A 20,397-nucleotide genomic window follows, 5' to 3' on the forward strand; every position below is an offset into this window, starting at 1 on the left:
GCGGTAACTCAGTGCAAAAGATGCTGGCAATTTGGCCATGTACAATCTCACTGCCGTAGACCTCAACAACCAGAGTCTATAGAACAACAAGAAAATGGAGAAGTTTGGCATATTTGCTATAACTGTCACGAAATCGGGCATACAGCTAGACAAGCAAAATGCCCATTGTTTCAGCTAGAAGTCCAAAAACAAAAGGACAGGCGTCAGGCATTCGCTAAAAATATCCAACAGACGAAACAGCAACCACGTAAACGTGATTATGTTAACAATTCTACGGTTAAAAAGAATGGTGCTAGTTACGTAGCAGTCACAGCAGGAATAACAAACAACCCTGATACCATGAGTAAATCTGGCAAAAGGGAAGAAAGTAAAGTCAATACTTCATCTGATTTACTCTCCAAAGCTAAAGATCTCATGAAGAGTTTACAAGCAAAGGGATATCCCGCAGAAACGGTTCTTGATTTTGTGTTGGAACTCATTAATGGATAACTTGCCCAACGTGCTTCGAAAAAGAAAACAGTGCTTGAGAATTGTGCACTGTAATATTCAAGGCCTTCGAAACAAATATATTGAACTTAAACAGTTGGCGCTAAAACATAAACCGGATATTATAATATTAAATGAGTGTAAAATTGACTTCACTAAAAGCAAATATAATATACTGGGTTTCAATAAGATCTATGATGCCAGGGCAGCTCATCTTGTTACGGCTATGTATATAAAACGAGGTCTTCGCTGGAATCTTACTGCGGTAATCCCAGGAGTGGAAGACGTAGACAGGTGTATAGAGGGTGTGGCCATTAGGTTGGAAACATTAAATGGCGGTATAATTATACGTGGTCTGTATAATCCACATCTACGCTTTAATCAAATCCGAGCAGATTGGGAAGCATTACTGGAAGATAACACTACTTCAATTAATGTTGGAGATTTTAATTTAAGGATGCAGGAACTTGGACATACTCAAACACAGGGGGCTGGCAACTTAATACGACATGCTATTAACAATAGAGAGGCAAAGCTAGTCCATACCAACTTACCATCGCGTCCATGTTACCGAGGAGACGGAATACTCGATGTTGCACTAGTTACACAGGATGCTATGGAATTAACTTATCGAACTAAACAGCTTGATTCTATCTCATCGGATCATTATCCATGGCAATTAGAGGTAGACATAGAAACGTCCGAACATATCCAACTTAGACGAACCATGCGGAATATCACTGAATCTAAAGAGTCCCGAATAAAATTTCAAAGCATTATTGAAGCTAATCTGCCGCTTCCAGAACCAAGTACTGATGCTGAAGCTGACTCATATGTCAATAAAATGGAAGAAATACTGACTGGGGCATTAGATGAAATGGCACCTCTGCGAGAGACAAAGCGGAGAGAAGAACTACCGATGAACATCCAGTATATGATTAATATGATACTACATCGCAACCGCAGTAAACTAAAAGCAAAAAATGCACCGCCAGGACATGTTTTACGTCGTATATACACTACTGCTAAAAACATTCTGAAAAGAGCACTACAAGAATATCGAGAGCTTCAATGGAATACCTTCATTGAAAGCCCCGTTGATAACTTCTCTAAAATGTGGAAAATTCAACGTTCACTTAAAGCTAAGCCACAGCGTCTTCCAGACCTGCCAGGAATGTTGACAGAAGAAGATACAGTTAACACGTTGGTCGATACAGCAGTTGTTAAGGAAGCGAATATAGATAATGATCACAAAAACTCTGAAATATTTACACCTTACCAACCACTACCGCGTACTGACGTGGAGGAGGTAGTACGAGCTCTTCGCCTCTTCAAAAACAAGAAAGCGCCAGGTCCTGATCAATTAAGGGCAGATGCATTGAAACTTGCTGGTCCAGCGTACCATAACGGCTTGGCATGCATTATAAACTATACTTTACACACGGGCTATTATCCAAAGAGATGGAAGCTAGGTGACTGTATTTTTCTGCATAAACCGGGCAAGTCCCATACCGAGGCTGCTTCGTATCGTCCGATTACGTTACTAAGTATCATGGGTAAACTCTGCGAGAGGATCATGTACAGGCGAATTCTGTCTGAAGTTAATCGACTAGAACTCATTCCAGAATATCAACATGGTTTCACAAAAAATAAAGGAACGGGTACCCAAATCTTACGGACTGGCAAAGTCATTACCGACGCTCTGGCTCAGGGAAACAGCGTAGCCATGGTCTCGACTGATCTTAGTAAAGCGTTTGATTCGATTAATCACGCGGGGCTAAGTAAGAAACTGTTTGAAGCTGGAATGGCAAATAATGTAATAAAATTAATTGAGAATTACCTTTCAGGCTGAGAAGTGCGTGGTAAACTTCGCACGTTGTACGGAAGAACAATACCAGTTCCGCATGGGGTTCCACAAGGCTCCATTCTGGGACCAATCTTATTTAATCTATATGTGAGCGATATACCTAAGAATAATATAGCTGGCTTAACGTTATCACAGTATGCTGATGATTTATGTATTCTCAATGAAGCTTGTCGTCCAGATACAGCATCGCGACGTGCAGCATGTCAGTAAAACGGACTGCGCCATGTTTACTAACAAACGAAAATACAGTCGTACCATACGCCTCCAACATGAGAACTTGCCAATCAAATCGAGTATTAAATATCTTGGGAGTACACCTTGACCAAAGATTAGTCATGAAAGAACATGTAAAAAATACAGTTAAAAAGGTTAAACAGGTTCGCGGTATGCTGGCGCCAATTATAGGATGGTATAGTAAGGTCTCGCTGGAGACAAAAATAAAAGTAATAAAAGCGACTCTGTTACCAATAATAGATTATGGCATAGTTCAACTCTATCCTAGGGTGAGTAAATCTAGGTTGACTGAATTAGAGAGACAATACCGCATGGCATTGAAAACAGCTGCTAATTTTCCGCGTAACACGAGTTCAGAAATCATTTGGGAGATGCTTGATGAAGACCCATGGTACATACGGGCTAGAGACCTCCATAAAGACATGCTCCGTAAGTTAAAGGATCAGCAAATTCCGGGTCTTACGCAACCCGGGGACAGATATAATAAGCCGAACCACCATAATCCTATGTTGCCTGGTCTGCGTACTGGTGAAATTGACTATGTGTGTAGACACGAAAGAGGAAAACCACTCTCCAAGCGAATGGCCCCACCTCGTATCCCTGTCATTTAAATGTATACATAGCTTTCGCGTGAGCCAGTTCATGTCTGAACTGAGCCCCATTTACTTTACATTAGATCTTTTTGATACCTAAGACATATATGTAAAATAATACTGCTTGCACTTGGTGGGCCATAATTCTGTAACTTGAATTATATAAAATAAAGTTCTATTCTATTCTATTCTATTCTTCTTAGATATTAGACATAAATCACCAGTAGACAGCACCACAGTTCCATAATATGTAAATAAGGTGACATCTACCGAAACTCTTATGTACTAGCATAATTACTCAACAACTTAGTTTAGGTATGTCAGTATATGTAATAGTTCATAACTAATCAGTAGTGTGGCGCTGTACGTAGCTATATAAGGACCGACTTAGATTTATATAAAATCACTTTTTCCAATCAGCCTTCTGCTCAACATTAAACCTAATGTAGTATATTCCCTGCTTTTATTTGGCCGCCTTTACCTCCACGCTGGACATGTTTTGTTTCCATACGCAATAATAGGTGGCCCCTTATTGTCCATTTGTACCAGAACCGCTCCCAAGCCGACAGGACTCGCATCTGCGATGACCTGGGTTTTATCCTTCACATCATAGTAACCGAGGGAGTGTAATACCGTAAGATCTTATTTTAACAAGTTAAATGTCTCTTCTTGATCTTTGCCTCAATGCTCTTTTATACTCGCATTTTTGCTAAGTTTTTTCCGTAATATCTGTTTTAATGGTTCAGTCCTAGTAGCCAGATTTGGGACCCATTTATTTATGTAGTTTACCAAGCCTAGGAAGCTTTGTAGTTCTTCAACCGTATTTGGTGCACTAAATTTTTCGATACTGTCTACATACTTTTTTAAAGGTTTTATGCCTTCCGGTGTGAGCTCGTGGCCAAGAAATTCAACCTTCTGGACTTTCCTTATGCATTTCTTCTCATTGAGTAACACATTGTTGTCTTCCAAAATTCTTAATACCTTCTCAACCCTACTATCGTGTTCTTCCTCTGTACTCCCAAAAACCAATATATCGTCTATGAAGTTAACTACCCCTTCACAGGAAATCACCATTCTTTCAAGTATTTTTTGGAAAACCTCTGGTGCACACGTGATTCCAAACATTAACCGTTTGTACTGGAATAAACCTCTCGATGTTATAAAAGTTGTAATGTGCCGGGAATCAGTGTGCAGTTCAATCTGGTGAAAAGCATTCTTGATGTCGAGTTTGGTGAAAAACTTAGCCTTGCCGATTTTAGGCAGCAGATTGTCCATTGTGGGTAAAGGGTGGTTCTCCCTTAGTATAGCGGCATTTGCTCGCCTCATGTCAACACAAAGGCGTAATTCGCCGTTCTCCTTGAGGATTGGTACCATGGGAGAAACCCATTTAGATGGTTGCTTTACCTCTTCTATTATGTCTAAATCCAGCAACTCTTGTATTTTTTCGTTAACTTTTTTTCCAGAGGTATGGGTATCCGTCGGTATGGTTGGGCGACTGGTTTTATTTTTTCGTCGATTGGAATCTCTACCACGACATCCTTGAACTTGGGAAATTCCTTGGTCTCGACTTGATTTATTCCCACTACGACTTTTAAAACTCCTAACTCTATCGCTGAATCTTTACCTAATAAATCTCTCGTCCCTTCATTGATGACGTAAAATGTAGCGTGTATTTCCCCTACTCCTGCTGTAATCGCTGCCTCAAATGAACCTTCAACTTTTAGGGGTTTATTAGTTCCATATGGAATTAGTCTTTTAGTCGGTCTCTGTACTTGATTGTAAACCTTTGCGTTTCTTTTTTTGCTTCCTCAGTCTAACTAGGAACGTTTCAAATCTTTCTATTTCCTCCTGTTTTATGAGCCGAAACAACAGCCTTTCATAAACGCGACTTTGTTTTAGCCGGAAATAAGCATCCAATTTTTCGATTGCTATCTTAAACACATCGACACCTTCACCTGATTCTACTGATGCTCCGGGCAGATTGTAATAAATTTCTTGCAACGCGGTACCACCTAAAAGTAATAACGTTGCCCGTTTTTTTATTGAAGTTTCAATTTCTGCCGCTTCCATATAAATCTCCAAGGATCTCTTCCATTTTTCCCACCTTTGGCCCCTTGACCCATCGCTACCTTCTAAATCTAATTTTTCTGGGGTTGGCAAGTTGTTCATGATGGTGGCTTACTTCGGGATGTCAGGTGAAGCGACCTGAAAAATATACCTACATTGTAGACCTAAGATTTCCTACTTTTCAATTTTTTTTTCATATTAATTTGGGCTAACTAGCGTTCACCAATGGCTACTTCAAATTCGTCTCTTTTTTAGTATAAGCATTCCCAGACATCCTTAATTCCAGTTGAATGTTAATCAAAATTGCAATATACATATAATCCAATTTAATGGAAATTTTAAAACCTAAACTATTCCAATTTTAATGGAGTGGTAAAATCACCGACAGGCAAACACCAATTTAATGGTCATTTTGAGACCTCAGGTATCCCCAATTTAATGGGAGTCTCAAAACCACAGCTATTATTTCCAATTGAATGGAGATTTCAAAACCACAACAATTCCAATTTAATGGAGGTTTGAAATCACAGACAGGCAAACACCAATTTAATGGTCGTTTTGAGACCTCAGGTATTCCAATTTAATGGGAGTCTCAAAACCACAGCTCCAAATTCCAATTGAATGGAGATTTCAAAACCACAACAATTCCAATTTAATGGAGGTTTTGAAATCACAAATAGCCCATTTTCTTCGCAAATTTCCAGATCACAGTTATTCCAATTTAAGGCGCTCTTATACTCGAGTTTTACATTTTCAAGGGGGTGAAGCAGACGCGTGGTAGAACGGGCAGGCGGGCGCCCCGCGCGGCGCACCGCACCATTCCCGCGCAGCACGTCTACGTGCTTATTCTGACGACATCGGTATTCTGAATTGTCAGTTCCGGGATTTTTTCCGGCAATTAATATTGAACAAGATTTATTAGCAAATTCGAATTTTGAAAAGTACTTAATGAAATTAGTTAAAAATGGTAGGTAAGACGGTGAGTGTAAATAATTATTAATTATATACAATATGAGTGTATACCGCGACAAACTGAGAATCTAATCAAATGATACCAAATTAATATGAGACAAAAAATAGTACTTAGACATTAAAAATTTAATAGAGCTAGACCAAGAAAAGTCTGCAACGATTTTGATTGCACACGCAATGCAAGTGTTATTTTAAACGTCAAACTTCTATGAAATTATGAATAACACTTGCACTGCCTATGCTACCAAAATTGTTGCAGACTTGGTCTAACTCTAGCAGTCAATTTCGGGCAAGTAGGTAGTTAAAATAAGGAAGAATACTAGCATAGTTAAGATAATTTGTGGGACTATTGAGTTATGCATAGCTCCAATAAGTAGATAAAATTAGCTATCTTCACAAAAAAGAATTATAACTCTAACTGTAATTACTTACCTACTATTTTTCTCAATTTTGAATTGACGAGTAAAAGTCAAGCATTTAAAGATTGTAATGACAAAAAACACTTCTACTTCGACATTCAAGTTAGTTAATAGCTCAAGAAAATAAAAAAAAATCTGCGGAAAAAATTCGTATAATTTTGAAAATTGGCACAGTTATACCTTGTGGTGTCCAGATAACCATGCTTAGCGGGTGTGCTGAGGGTGTAGGGGGGAGGGGGTAAAGGTACAGAAATAATCGATCTGAAAGAAAAAAAGTGTTTTCCCCTCTAGTTCCCCTAACTTTTTAACCATATGTCCAAAAAATATGAAAAAATCGTGAAAGTGCTTAGTGACGGAAATAGTGATGCTAAAACTATTGCGGATATGTTTAAAAAACACTTTATGGTGCAATCGCCGTTGGGGCATACGCTGCCGGCGCTCGATGCTGAGGTTCCTCCGGAGGCCAAGGTGACAAGTTTTACTGTCAAAGAAGTGTCAAATATAATTTCTCATATGACTAGAGGTAAGTCACCTGGGCATGATGGTCTCAGCATCGAGCATCTGCAGATGGCTGGTGCGCACATGCCGAGAGTCTTAGCCATGTTCTATTTGATGTGTATTAGTCACTCGTATTTGCCGCATGATATGTTAAAAACGATCGTTGTGCCAATAGTTAAGAACAAAACCGGTGATCTCTCTGATAAAGGAAACTATAGACCCATTTCATTGGCCACGATTATAGCAAAGGTGCTGGACGGTCTGCTTGACTGCCGTCTCGGTAAATACCTAGACTTGCACGATGCACAGTTTGGGTTCAGGCAGGGGGTGTCAACCGAGACGGCCATTCTGAGTCTAAAGCATACCGTCAAGTACTATACTGACAGAAGTACACCGGTGTACGCATGCTTCCTAGATCTCTCCAAGGCCTTTGATCTGGTGTCATATGGTATCCTGTGGGATAAGCTAGCTAGCACGAGTGTACCACGTGAGCTCATAGGTGTTCTTAAGTATTGGTACAATAATCAGTTTAACTACGTTAAATGGAATGACTCACTGTCGGGAGCATACAGGTTGGAGTGCGGGGTGAGGCAGGGGGGGTTGACCTCCCCTAAGCTCTTCAACTTGTATGTTAACGGTCTGATCGAGGAGCTCAGCAACATGCATGTGGGTTGTCATGTAGATGGAGTTAGCGTCAATAATATTAGCTACGCGGACGACATGGTGTTGCTGAGCCCCTCGCTATGTGCTCTCAGGCAAATGCTGAAAACTTGTGAGTCATATGCGAAAAAACATGGACTTATTTACAATACCGGTAAAAGTGAATACATGGTTTTCAGGTCACACAGGATAAATCCCAATGTGTACCACAAAATACAACTGAATGGTAAATCACTGGAAAGAGTTACACAATTTAAATACTTGGGACACATCCTGTGTGAAAATTTGAAAGATGACCTCGACATTGAAAGGGAAAGGAGGGCGCTGGCGGTGCGGAGTAACATGTTGGCCCGGAGATTTGCTCGCTGTTCGAAACAAGTCAAAATTACCCTTTTCAAGGCGTACTGTCAAGTATTTTACACGAGCAGTCTATGGGTCAACTATACTCAAAAGGCATACAACGCCCTCCGAATCCAATACAACGACGCCTTCAGGATGCTGTTGGGACTGCCCCGTTACTGCAGCGCTTCAGGGATGTTCGCCGCGGAACGAACTGATGACTTCTATGCCATCCGGCGTAAACGAATAGCGTCTCTGTTGTGTCGGGTGCGGGGCAGTCACAGTATACTTAAGGTCATAGCAGAGAGGGTGGATTGTACCTTCCTGAAATTTTGGGTTGACCTAATAATAAGTAAATAGTTATTTAATGTAGTAGTAGTAAGTAAATAACGTAGTCATAAGCCAAACTAACAATTGTATGGATAAAATTTATCTGAAATAAAGAATTAATAATAATTAGTATACTTTCAAGGAAAAATATAGCAAACCTGAACGCTCCAGCCGTTTTTGGGTTTTGCCACAGAATAATAAATAGTACTAGAAAGGAAACTTCCTACAAAAACGAAGTTTGACAGCGGTTCAGGGTCGAATCATGCTGTCCCTTTGTAATATATGGCACTATCCCTTTCGGCTATTTAGGGTTGTCAAAAATCAAGTGATTATCTTATCTGTGGTCGTGCACGCAAAAGGAAGTCAAGTGGTGCCAACCCTAATAATTGCTCGGAGCAATGCTGAGCCGAGCGGAGCCGAGTTTGACCGAAGTCAGGAGTTTCGCACCCCTGGTTTTGCAATCACTCAATCAGACTATTTTGACGTACGGGTAAATGCGGAACCCATACTGATCTTGACCGTTTTTTTTATGTTTCATGAGCAGGTCGCTAAGCTAGCTTGCTTATTCTAAACACAAAAAATGATTTATGATGAACAATTACGAAAAAACGACGTTTTCTTAATTCGTATTTTTTTGTCTCTTTGTTAACTTCAACCTGTAGCTCCTAAAGAAATAACTGCTAGATATAAAAATCACATTTTTCTTCCTGATTTCGAGGGTGTCAATAACTCAATTTCGCAAAAATTGTCACTTATGGTTTTTTTCCTCAAGGCGGCAGAATTGTACTTACACTTATTTTCCTTAGAATGTAAATACCTAATCCAATTAAACACAAAACCATTATAGCCATTTTTCGACCACTTCCACAAAAACGCATGTAGGTATCTCGGAAACTAAAAGTGTTGAAATGGTTACCACCATACACTAAACACTCCCACATATTTGAATCCTGTATATCTATGTTTAAAAATTATTCAATCTGATTAATTTTATAGCCTTTTAAAATATGTTTACACAATTTATCAATCGTGACTGAATTCCGGATTGGTTAGATGGGTGTGTGCCTTTGCTGCCCAACTTGTTATAAAATGACAATATGACGGACGAATGTCTGAAATGTCACCGTATTTAAGAATTATCTTGCTTTTCTTCGTAAGTATGTTGAAAAACATTGTGTGTAGAACATATTTGCATATTTATACTGTGATTACCCATTTTATGAAACGTTCGCTAAACTAGCATAGGTCCGACGCTGACAGTGGTCACGGGCGTACTGGCGTAGGGAATGGGCGCAAGGTATTGCCGCGTAGGGTGTAATTTAGTAGGTAAAATGTTGAATTCATCAAATGATGAATGAAAAAATTAACGTATCGATAAAAGGACAAGCAATAATGAAGATTTACTTAAAAGCTATCGACTGAAGTAAGTTTCATATACATTTTCGTCGTAGTACTTCTAACATAAGGAAATAAAGAAAGTGTTAGGCATGTTTTCAACTTAAGATTCTATCGAGAAAATAATGAGCCGTCGTGTTTCTGACAAGCAATAACATAGTTCAAGGACTGAAGTTATACATACTAGAAAATAATGCATGAAATCCTTGTAAAAGTCTGTAAATATGGTGACAAAAAAGCGCTTTTTACTACACACCGCGCCTTAATGGGATCTCAAAACAGGACTAATTTTAATTTTACAGGTGATTAAAACCGTTATTTTATCACCACAATACTATTTCTATCAAATTAATCACCGTAGGTACCTACTTTTGTTGCAATAAAGATAAATAAAACAAACCAGCTTACGTTGCTATTAACCTTCTAACTTGCATTATTGTATGCAACTAACCACCCGTTTATATCGCAATCACTTACATCTTTACAAATAAAATTTAGTTCTAATCAAATACCACGACATATGAAAAATTGTTTTTATTTTTGGTAGGTAGGTACTAACACTACACTGCAGGAAATTAAAGAAACATTGAAATAATGTATTGTTTTAGAGTGTTAAGTTATAGCAAGGAAGCAAATATCACCTATTGATTGTTGAATAAAGCATAGCATATACATGTACACATACATGTACCCATGCATTGTTTACATTCGCGAAGCAGTCTTTTAAAAAACAATCATCTGTTATATCAAACTCTTTTGTTAAATAAGTAGGTAGGTACCTGCCCAGTATTTGTTATTTAATTTCGAAAATCAAATCTAGAATTCTTTCTCAATAAAACTAAATGATTAAGAAAAATACTCGTTCTGACCGGGTATGCAACGGTTATTTTTGCCACTACAACAACATACGAGTATGATATTTCTTTCGTGTTTGTTTTATTTTCCTTTATTTGCAACAAAGTAAACGATGGATAAATTTACCTTTTCGCTCGTCGCCATATGTAGACCTGCCCTGATCAGAAACACTGGCTCGCTCACACAAACACGCACAGCAATGTCACACGTCCACCCTCGCCCTTGGCTCTCATGCAACTGACGCGGCATCCTATGCGGTCTGCGCCCGAGACGGTGTGTATCATGGTATAATAATATACTCCGCCTGGTACTCTATTCCGAGATTCGCGTATGACCTAACTGACACGGGCCTACGTCATCATGCTGTTTACAGGTTCTCAAACTTTAAAATGTGGGAGAATTTTAACCAACGGTGAAATAGTACATTTCGATGCTAGTGCGGAAGGTATGTCATTACTTCACGAGTACCGAGATATCTTGCCACGAGCCGCAGGCGAGTGGGAAGACTCGGGACGAGTGAAGAATGACATTTCCGCACGTGTATCGAACGACGTTTTTTAATACAGTTGCGAAAAAATAAGTAAAACATTGTTAATCGTACACTAAACAAAAGTGGTAACAGTGACAGCTCGCTTAGACGTCGTCTTTAAGTATATTATATCTATGGGCGTTTGGCAGCTATTCCGTTCCATTCAGACACCTTATTAAGAACGGAATTTTCAATATTCAATATTAAAAAATAAACGTGTTATAATGATGAAGAGGTAAGTATTAAAATATGAAATATGTATATTTTTCATATTCTTACATTAACAGTAGGTTTTTATGCTGATTACGACGTTTAAAGGAAACTAATATTAACACTCATCAATAAGTAGTCGTGAATTGGAACAAGTATAAATTTAAAAAAATTGGAAAAGTAAAAAGCACTAGTTCGACATAACCAACTTTCCGCACGCTAAACAGCTACGTAAAGTAGCACTTTGTGAGCAACTGTATAAAAAATTATTTTAACGGCATTAATTTTAAGTTATTCATGTAGAAACATAGTAAAATAAAACAAATCTAATGTAATAAATTAAACTTTATTTATCTATACAAGACAAACGTTTAAAAAACTAATTCACAGTTACACATTAATTACCAAGCTTACGACGTGAAAATTTTGGAAAACACTGCGACTGCTGACACTGAGCGAGAAGGAAATAACAGTTAACACGCGTTCGACAAGGATGACGGTCAGGGCATGAAGTTATCTAGATCCGAATTGTCAAATGTGACAGCGCTATCCTGCGTTGCCAGTAATGTAAACAGAATTACCCGAACGTCTGAAATTTCTTTCGTGAATCGGAAGATATTGCTAACGAATAATTAAAAATGACGTGTTATTGTAAAATTTAAGATAAAATACATTATAAATGAAAATTATAAAATTATAAAGAAATATTTTAACTTATTAACCATAGCTATAATGTACCCATGTAACATGTTATGTTGAAATAAAGTGGCAATGTTATTGTGACGTAGGCCCGTGTCACTCTGGGAATAGAAGACCATGTTTTATTAGACCATGGTGTGTATCTATTGTATAGATACTGCCTAGACACTACAGCAGCCATTAGAAAGTCTTCCTGAATAAATCATGGCTATATTGGAAAATGTCACCTGCTACCTATCTGACCCACAAACAGCACATTTGTCGGTCAACTTGGTACGCAAGGAAATATTTGCTACTAAAAACCGCTATTACTGCCGTCATTGGCGGTCGTGTCCACTGCAAATTGTGTATTTATTTAATCATAACAATAAAATAGTAACTGTGTCAAATCAGTGTCAGCACTTTTTCATTAAACTGTGAATCTCCGCGTGAGTCATATCGGCTGTGTAATGGGTACAATTTAAAAACGCAGCGATGAGTGGTAATGACGCTTTTAACAGAAGTTCACGGACTCCGCGAAGTCCCCCTCCAGAAGGAAGACCAGCTATGGAAACCACCCCAGGAACCCCAGTAGCAGCAGCACGAGCCGAGGCACCTGATGTAGTCTCAACCACTGAAATCCAGAAATGGATTTCCGAAATTGAAAAGCGCCTTAGTGAAATTTGCACCATTGCAAATGATGGTAAATTAAACTCAGACCAAAAACTGAGAATAAACACGCTAAGTAAGAGCGTATTAGGAGGAATCTCGCAATTGGCTGTACAATACCAGGCGGTCAAGCAGAATTTATTACTTAGCCAAGCCAAAGTGAATACCTTGTCCATGCAAACAAACATCAGCACCCAGCTATATGAACTCAAACAGTGCATACAAGAAAAAGCAACAACCGAAGAAAAACAATCGTTCGCCGACATGGTTAGGACCGGGAAAAGCTCGACTGTTGTGCCTACCAAGTCAAGTAGTAGCATCGCAATTTACCCTGCCGACAAAGAAAAATCCAGTGAGGACACCAAAAACCTGATCCAAAACTTAATTAAGCCCGAGACCCTGAAACTTCACGTACGTGGTATGAGAAAAACAAAGAACGGTGGAGTCATAATCAGCACCGAGAGAAAGGATGACCTTGAAAAGCTTAAAGCATCTCAGCAGCTGCAGCAATCAGGACTTAAAGTGGAAGATACCACCAAAAGGAGACCGAAGATAATCATCCTAGGAGTCCCGACAAATATGTCCGAAGGAGAAGTGTTCGATTGTATTTTTAAACAAAACATTGCAGACTTACAACCAAATCTCACTAGGGATACATTTATGTGCTCAGTTAAACTTAGTCATAAATCTGGAAAAAAGGACTTATCCACCTGCAACTACATCCTAGAATGCACAGCCGAAGTCCGACGTATGCTCATACAACAACAACGCGTTTTTATCAATTGGACATCTTGCCCAGTACGAGATTTCACTCTCCTGACCCGTTGTTACTTATGCCATTTATACGGCCATTCGGCTAAATATTGCAAAGATACAGAACCTACTTGTGGACATTGCGGGTCATCAGGCCATGGTTTTAAGGAGTGTCCAAAGCAAGCTGAACCCATGGTATAATAATATACTCCGCCTGGTACTCCATTCCCGTCTTTTCTAGGTCACCTAACTGACACGGGCTTACGTCATCATGCGACAGCGCTATATGATAATATGCGATAGCGCTACATATAGCGGCCATGTTGTTGTGACGTAGCCCCGTGTCACTCTGGGAATGGAAGACCATGTTTTATTAGACTATGGCTGAACCCGCCAAATGCGCTACGTGTCTGCGCTTTAAAAAGCCGGCCAATCATAAAACCGGAGACGACCAGTGCCCAGCGAAGAAAAATGCGCAACTTAGGTATATAAATTCTATAGATTATGAGGGCGCCTAGAGCGCCGCGTTTCAACGTCATCTGCTGCACATATCAACAAAAATGGATAACGCAATCAACGTCTTGCTTGACGATATTGAGGCCTCGTGTGAGTATGAATCACTAGTGTGCGACCCAGATAGATGCTCGACGCTTGTCAATACTTATGGTTCAAATTTAAAAATACTTTTACAAAATATTAGAAGCCTAAACAGTAATTTCAATGGACTCTTAACTTTACTAAGCTTAATAAATTCTGACGTTGATATAATTGTATTGACAGAGTGCTGGATTACCTCCAACCAAACGATCCCTCAAATAAATGGCTATAATTCTTACGTAAGTTTAAAAACCAACGTGTTGCAAAATGACGGTGTCGTGTTCTACATATATAAATAATGTAACTGTGGAAGAGCCCGATATATTTCTAGATGCAAACTGCTTAATATTAAAAATAGGAACTGATACGGCTTTAGTAGGCATTTATCGCTCCCCCTCGAATAAAAACATAAACAACTTTCTATTGTCCCTTAATAAAATTTTATCGCAGCTATCGATATTTAAAAATGTATTTGTTATGGGAGATTTTAACATTGATATCAAAAACGGCAACCAAGATCGAAACTCTTTTGAATACTTAACTCAATTAGCTTTTCTTGGATATCTTCCTTCTCACCTCCGACCAACTAGAGAAAAAAATTGTCTTGACCATGTCTTTGCAAAGTCTAAACTTGCCTTAAAAACTTTAGTGCTCCATAGTAGTTTAACTGACCACAGTTCATTGTTACTGTGTATTCCTCAGTATTACCAAAGAGCCCCTAGTCAAGTCATCATATCTAAACTGGACAATAAATCAGCTACCCGTGACATAGAAAATCTTGATATGACCCCTATTTACCAAGCGACAGATGCCAATGACGCCATGGAATACTTAGTCTCATCTTTAACACGAATTATAGAAAATAACACAGTGACTAAAAGTATGTCACGCAAAATGAAAACTATTAAACCATGGATAACCCCCGGATTGTTACGATGCATTAGAAACCGTGACAGAATGCATAAAAAATAGTGTCCGACCGAAACATGTTTTTTTGCCGAAACCGAAACCGAAACCGAATGTTCGGCTTTGGCTCTAGTTTCGGCCGAAACCGAAACCGAAACCGAACCTTTTGTAGACTTGTTAAAATCGTTGAAAAAATGTCATAAAACCGCTTTTACACACATATTATGGGGCTGTCAACACCCAATGCCCTTGAAATTGATGTTACTTAAGCAGTTTTTTAAGAAAATTACTAGAGTTAGACCAAGATAATTCTGCAACGATTTTGATAACACACGCAGTGCAAGTGTTATTTTAAACGCCAAAACTTCTATGAAATTATGACGTTTAAATAACATTTGCACTAGTTGCACTGCGTATGCTATCAAAATAATTGCAGAATTTTCTTGGTCTAACTCTATTCATTCACCAGTCAAGCCAACACGATTGTAGATACAGGTTGAAACAAAAACGCGAGCGCAAATTTTTTGTTGACAATATCGCAAGGCCGGGTACCGATCTTCACCTGGGCCTAAACGTCCGAAGTGCCCCAGTGAGGCGAACTTTCATGCGAAGTCAAAGCCGTGCTTCAGGCTTCAGGATAAGTAGTTGAGCACAGACTCCAAGCAATGTCCATTGTATTAAAAAATCGGGCAAGTGCGAGTCGGACTCGCGCACGAAGGGTTCCGTACCATATAAAAAAAAAAACAAAAAAAAAAGCAAAAAAAAAAACGGTCACCCATCCAAGTACTGACCACTCCCGACGTTGCTTAACTTTGGTCAAAACTCACGTTTGTTGTATGGGAGCCCCATTTAAATCTTTATTTTATTCTGTTTTTAGTATTTGTTGTTATAGCGGCAACAGAAATACATCATCTGTGAAAATTTCAACTGTCTAGCTATCACGGTTCGTGAGATACAGCCTGGTGACAGACGGACGGACGGACGGACGGACGGACGGACGGACGGACAGCGAAGTCTTAGTAATAGGGTCCCGTTTTACCCTTTGGGTACGGAACCCTAAAAAGCGAGCCCTGGTGCGACTTTCAATCCGAAGGTCGCAAGGTACAAACCCCGGCCACGTACTCTTGACGTACTCGTACCAATGAGTTTTTCGGAACTTTTATACTAAATATAATTTTGATATTTACCTACTATTTGCATTTCGGTGAAGGAAAAACATCGTGAGGAAGCCGGACTAGTCCCGATAAGGCCTAGTTTACTCTCTGGGTTCGAAGATCAGTCTGATGGCGGTCGCTTTCTTAAAAACTAGTGCCTACGACAATTCTTGGGATTAGTTGTCAATTGGACCCCAGGCTCCCATGAGCCGTGCCAAAAATTCCGGGAATACGCGAGGAAGATGATGAGTTTTCTTATTAATCTTATTATTCCTTTGCCCAGGCCCAGTAACATGCGACAGTGCTAATCTCATTTACTCCGATACAATTAGACAGTGTGCGCGTTATAGATTAACAGCCTCTTAAGTCTGCGTCAACCGTCTAGTGGCGCCCTCATTAGTGGAATTGTGTTTTATAATAAACCAATTAATTTCTGTACCTATACATGAATCAGTATATGTAGGTACATCTTAATAAATATTGTTGTCCTACTTATTCCCCAACTTTTGGTCTTTGTCACATAGTTTAGTTTCATAGTACGAAGTACCATTTCGTAAGTTTCGGCCCGGCCGAAAGGTTCGGCCGTTTTTTGGCCGAAACCGAAACTACAGCCGAAACATGATTTTTTGGCCGAAACTGGCCGAAACCGAAACCGAAACCGAACCTTCGGTCGGACACTAATAAAAAACTGGCAAAAACTCCAAATGACACAATACTTAAAACAACATACCAACGTTATCGAAATTTTTTGTAATAATCTGTTAAAAAACCTAAAACGACAACATGACAAAACAGAAATAATAAAAGCAGGACACGGTAAAAAGAAATTATGGAAAGTCATCAAAAACGTAACAAGTATGAGTAATATGAGGTCGACGTCTCAAGCGCTTATAGCTGACGCTATAGACGCTCGGCAGACAGTCAATACAGCAAACAATTTTTTTGCGAATATAGGTAGAACGCTCGCAGAAAACACAAATTGTTATTCTCAATTGCCTACCTCTCAGAATACGACCCCTTACCGTGTGATAAACTCTAACTCCTTTGTATTAACTGATACGGACGAAGCCGAAATTGATAGCATTATAATGACTCTCAGAAATGACTGCGCTACTGGTATTGACAAAATCCCTTGTTCTTTTATAAAACAACATAAAAAATCTTGACCCCTCCACTGACCCACCTCTTCAACTTGTGCATTTATACAGGCGTTTTTCCCAAAATTCTAAAAATAGCTCTCATCAAACCAATCCACAAAGGTGGTGATAAGAGTTGTATTAATAACTATCGCCCAATCGCTATCTTGCCATCTTCTGAGTCTAAGTCATGAACTGATATTGGAAAAGATAGAGCACTATGGAATCAGAAATAAAGTTCATGACTTATTTGCATCGTTCCTAAATGATAGAAAGCAGACGGTCGAGGTCAAAATGGAGACATCGGGCTCCATTGAAAACACGAGATCCGAAGCAGGTGTGTTAAAACTAGGAATACCACAAGGATCGGCGCTCGGAAACACCCTGTTTTTAATGTTTATAAATGATCTCCCTGCCTCTGTTACCGAAGGTATGACGGTGTTGTTTGCCGATGACACAACCGTGATAGTAACCGCTCACACGCACTTGCAACTCGAGCAAAATATAGCAAACGCTTACCGCCAACTTCACAAATGGTTTTCGGCAAACGGCCTCGTCCTTAACACTTCGAAATCGAACGTAATGTTATTCTCAGCTGGAAATACTACACACATTCCACTAGTACAGAGTCCGATACCACGCTGTGACTCATGCAGGTTCCTCGGATTCACCATCGACGCCAAGCTGAAGTGGAAAGAACACATAGACAACTTGTGTGAAAGGTTGGGCAGCGCTGTGTTTGCGCTGCGCAAACTGAAACCAATTGTCTCAAATGATGCCCTAATTCAAATATACTATGCATATTTCTTTTCACTGATGCACTACGGTATAATCTTATACGGCAACTCAACCGATTCAGACCGAGTATTTATATTACAAAAACGGGCTATACGAATATTGGCAGGTGTGAGTCCGAGGCACTCGTGTAGAGAACTCTTTAAAAAATTCAATATATTGACCTATTACTCGCTTTACGTGTATGAAATTATAATGTTTACGCGCAAAAATATTAACCAATTCAAACGGTCGAATATGCTTGGCGGAATAACCCGCCAAACGGGGCGATTACTGCTCGTGCCGCGGCGGCTAGCGCTGCTCGACAAAAACCCGCGAGTAATAGGTCCGTCACTGTATGAACGTCTACCCGCCAATATCAGAAATGAAACCTCTGACGACATATTTGATCGCCGACTAAAAGAACTGTTCCTAACGACATCGCTGTACTCTGTTAAAGAGTACAGTGAACGATACAAATATTAATAATTTTACTTGGCATTAAATTGAAATTATTGTTTTTATTTTATATTGTTTTTTGTATTGATTGTTGACATTTTATTTTATTTATGGAATATGACATTATATGACCTAGGAAAGCCCTAGTATTATATACAAAATAGTTTTAGGTTTTAGTTAAGTTTTATGACATTTTAATTTGATTTCTATTCTATTTTATTTTTGACATTATTGATTCACAATTTACTATTTTTTATTATTCTTTTAATTTTGTTTGTATACACTTGACGATCTTTTTGTGAATTTCTGCTATTTTTAAGGAAGAATAACATGTAAATTTTCAATCAGAAATAAATATTATCTATCTATCTATCTATCTATCAAAAATATTAGAACGTGTAATATCTAAACGATTTGTTAAATTCTTAGACAAGTATAAACTCCTGGCATCATCACAATATGGCTTTAGAGCAGGGCTTTCAACGAACGACGCAGTTCACGATCTTACAGATTATGTTGTTAGACAGCTTGACTCCCAAAAAAAGTGTTTAGCTATATTCCTGGACCTGGCTAAAGCTTTCGATACTGTGACAATTCCAACACTTATTGACAAGCTAGAGTACATAGGAATAAGAGGTCATCCTCTAAGAATTTTTAAAGATTATCTTTCTGATCGAAAACAACGAGTTTCGATTGAAAACCATATAAGTGACGAACTCCCCATTGATTATGGTGTCCCACAGGGAAGTATTCTGGCCCCATCCCTTTTTCTGACGTACATAAATGACCTATGTACCCTCCCTATTCCAAATGGTAGAGTTATATCCTACGCAGACGATACAGCCCTACTCTTTAACGGCGATACATGGACTGACGTTTTCAAAAACGCGCAAGTAGGTTTAAACCTAGTTACCCGCTGGCTAAAAACAAACGCACTAACATTAAATACGGAAAAAACAAAATATATCACGTTCTCCTCAAATGTATCTACCCAACCGTCCGATAACATCCACACTTTAATAGCACATAATTGTCCAGATCCCGACACGTCGCGTGTAAACCTTTGTCCTTATAACTGCCCAAAACTCAGTACCACTAACAATATCAAGTACCTGGGTGTTATTATCGATCAGCATCTTAACTTTAAAGCACACATCGAATCTCTGACATCTAGAGTTAGAAAATTAATTTATGTCTTTAAGAACCTAAGGCATGCGGCAGATCAAACACTTATTAAATCAGTCTATCTTGCACTTTGTCAATCACTGTTAGTATATTGTATCACGTCCTGGGGAGGAGCAAACAAGACAACGATCATCGATTTAGAAAGAGCTCAGAGGGCAGTTCTCAAAGTTAGCACTTTCCGTCCCTTACGTTATCCCACGACTCAATTGTTGACCGAGTGTAAAGTTCTGAGCGTTCGACAGTTATTCGTCTTGAACACTGTAGTAAAAAAACATTCACTCATACCCTACAACCCCCAGATCTTATCTGGCAAGCGACGTGCTGACATAATTTGCACCAAAGATTCATTCCGCACCGCAAACACACGTAAGTTTTTTTGTTTCCTCGGCTCTTTCCTTTACAATAAATTCAATCTCCTATTGAATATTTACCCAATGCCCAGTAAAGTCTGCATAAAAGCGGTACAAACGTTGCTCATTGGCAAGGCGTACGAGGACACAGAAAGACTACTAGAAATAGTCACATAGAAGTTAAGAAAGATTTATATGTCTGTTGTACAAACTAATTGCTAAGTATGTCACCATTTAACGTTCTAAAGAGTAGAATATAGTCATAGTCATATAGTTTATTGT

At 39.0% G+C, this 20,397-nt stretch overlaps 1 protein-coding gene across 1 annotated transcript; it reads left to right on the forward strand.

Moving 5' to 3' along the window:
- Nucleotides 1–12,483: 12,483 nt before the first annotated feature.
- On the forward strand, nt 12,484–14,415 carry LOC134805847 (uncharacterized). Its single transcript, XM_063779049.1, has 2 exons — nt 12,484–13,749; nt 13,932–14,415. The coding sequence occupies exons 1-2, from the start codon at nt 12,628–12,630 to the stop codon at nt 14,070–14,072; spliced, it is 1,263 nt and encodes a 420-aa protein (XP_063635119.1). The 5' UTR covers nt 12,484–12,627; the 3' UTR covers nt 14,073–14,415.
- Nucleotides 14,416–20,397: the final 5,982 nt, after the last annotated feature.

The sequence above is a fragment of the Cydia splendana genome, unplaced genomic scaffold, assembly GCF_910591565.1.
Source record: "Cydia splendana unplaced genomic scaffold, ilCydSple1.2 scaffold_69_ctg1, whole genome shotgun sequence".
NCBI classification, from domain to species: domain Eukaryota; kingdom Metazoa; phylum Arthropoda; class Insecta; order Lepidoptera; family Tortricidae; genus Cydia; species Cydia splendana.

Coding starts and splice junctions, on each gene's coding strand:
- LOC134805847 (XM_063779049.1), top strand. CDS start 12,628: ATGAGTGGTAATGACGCTTTTAACAGAAGTTCACGGACTCCGCGAAGT. Junction 13,750..13,931: donor CAAAGCAAGCTGAACCCATG/GTATAATAATAT, acceptor ATGTTTTATTAG/ACTATGGCTGAACCCGCCAA.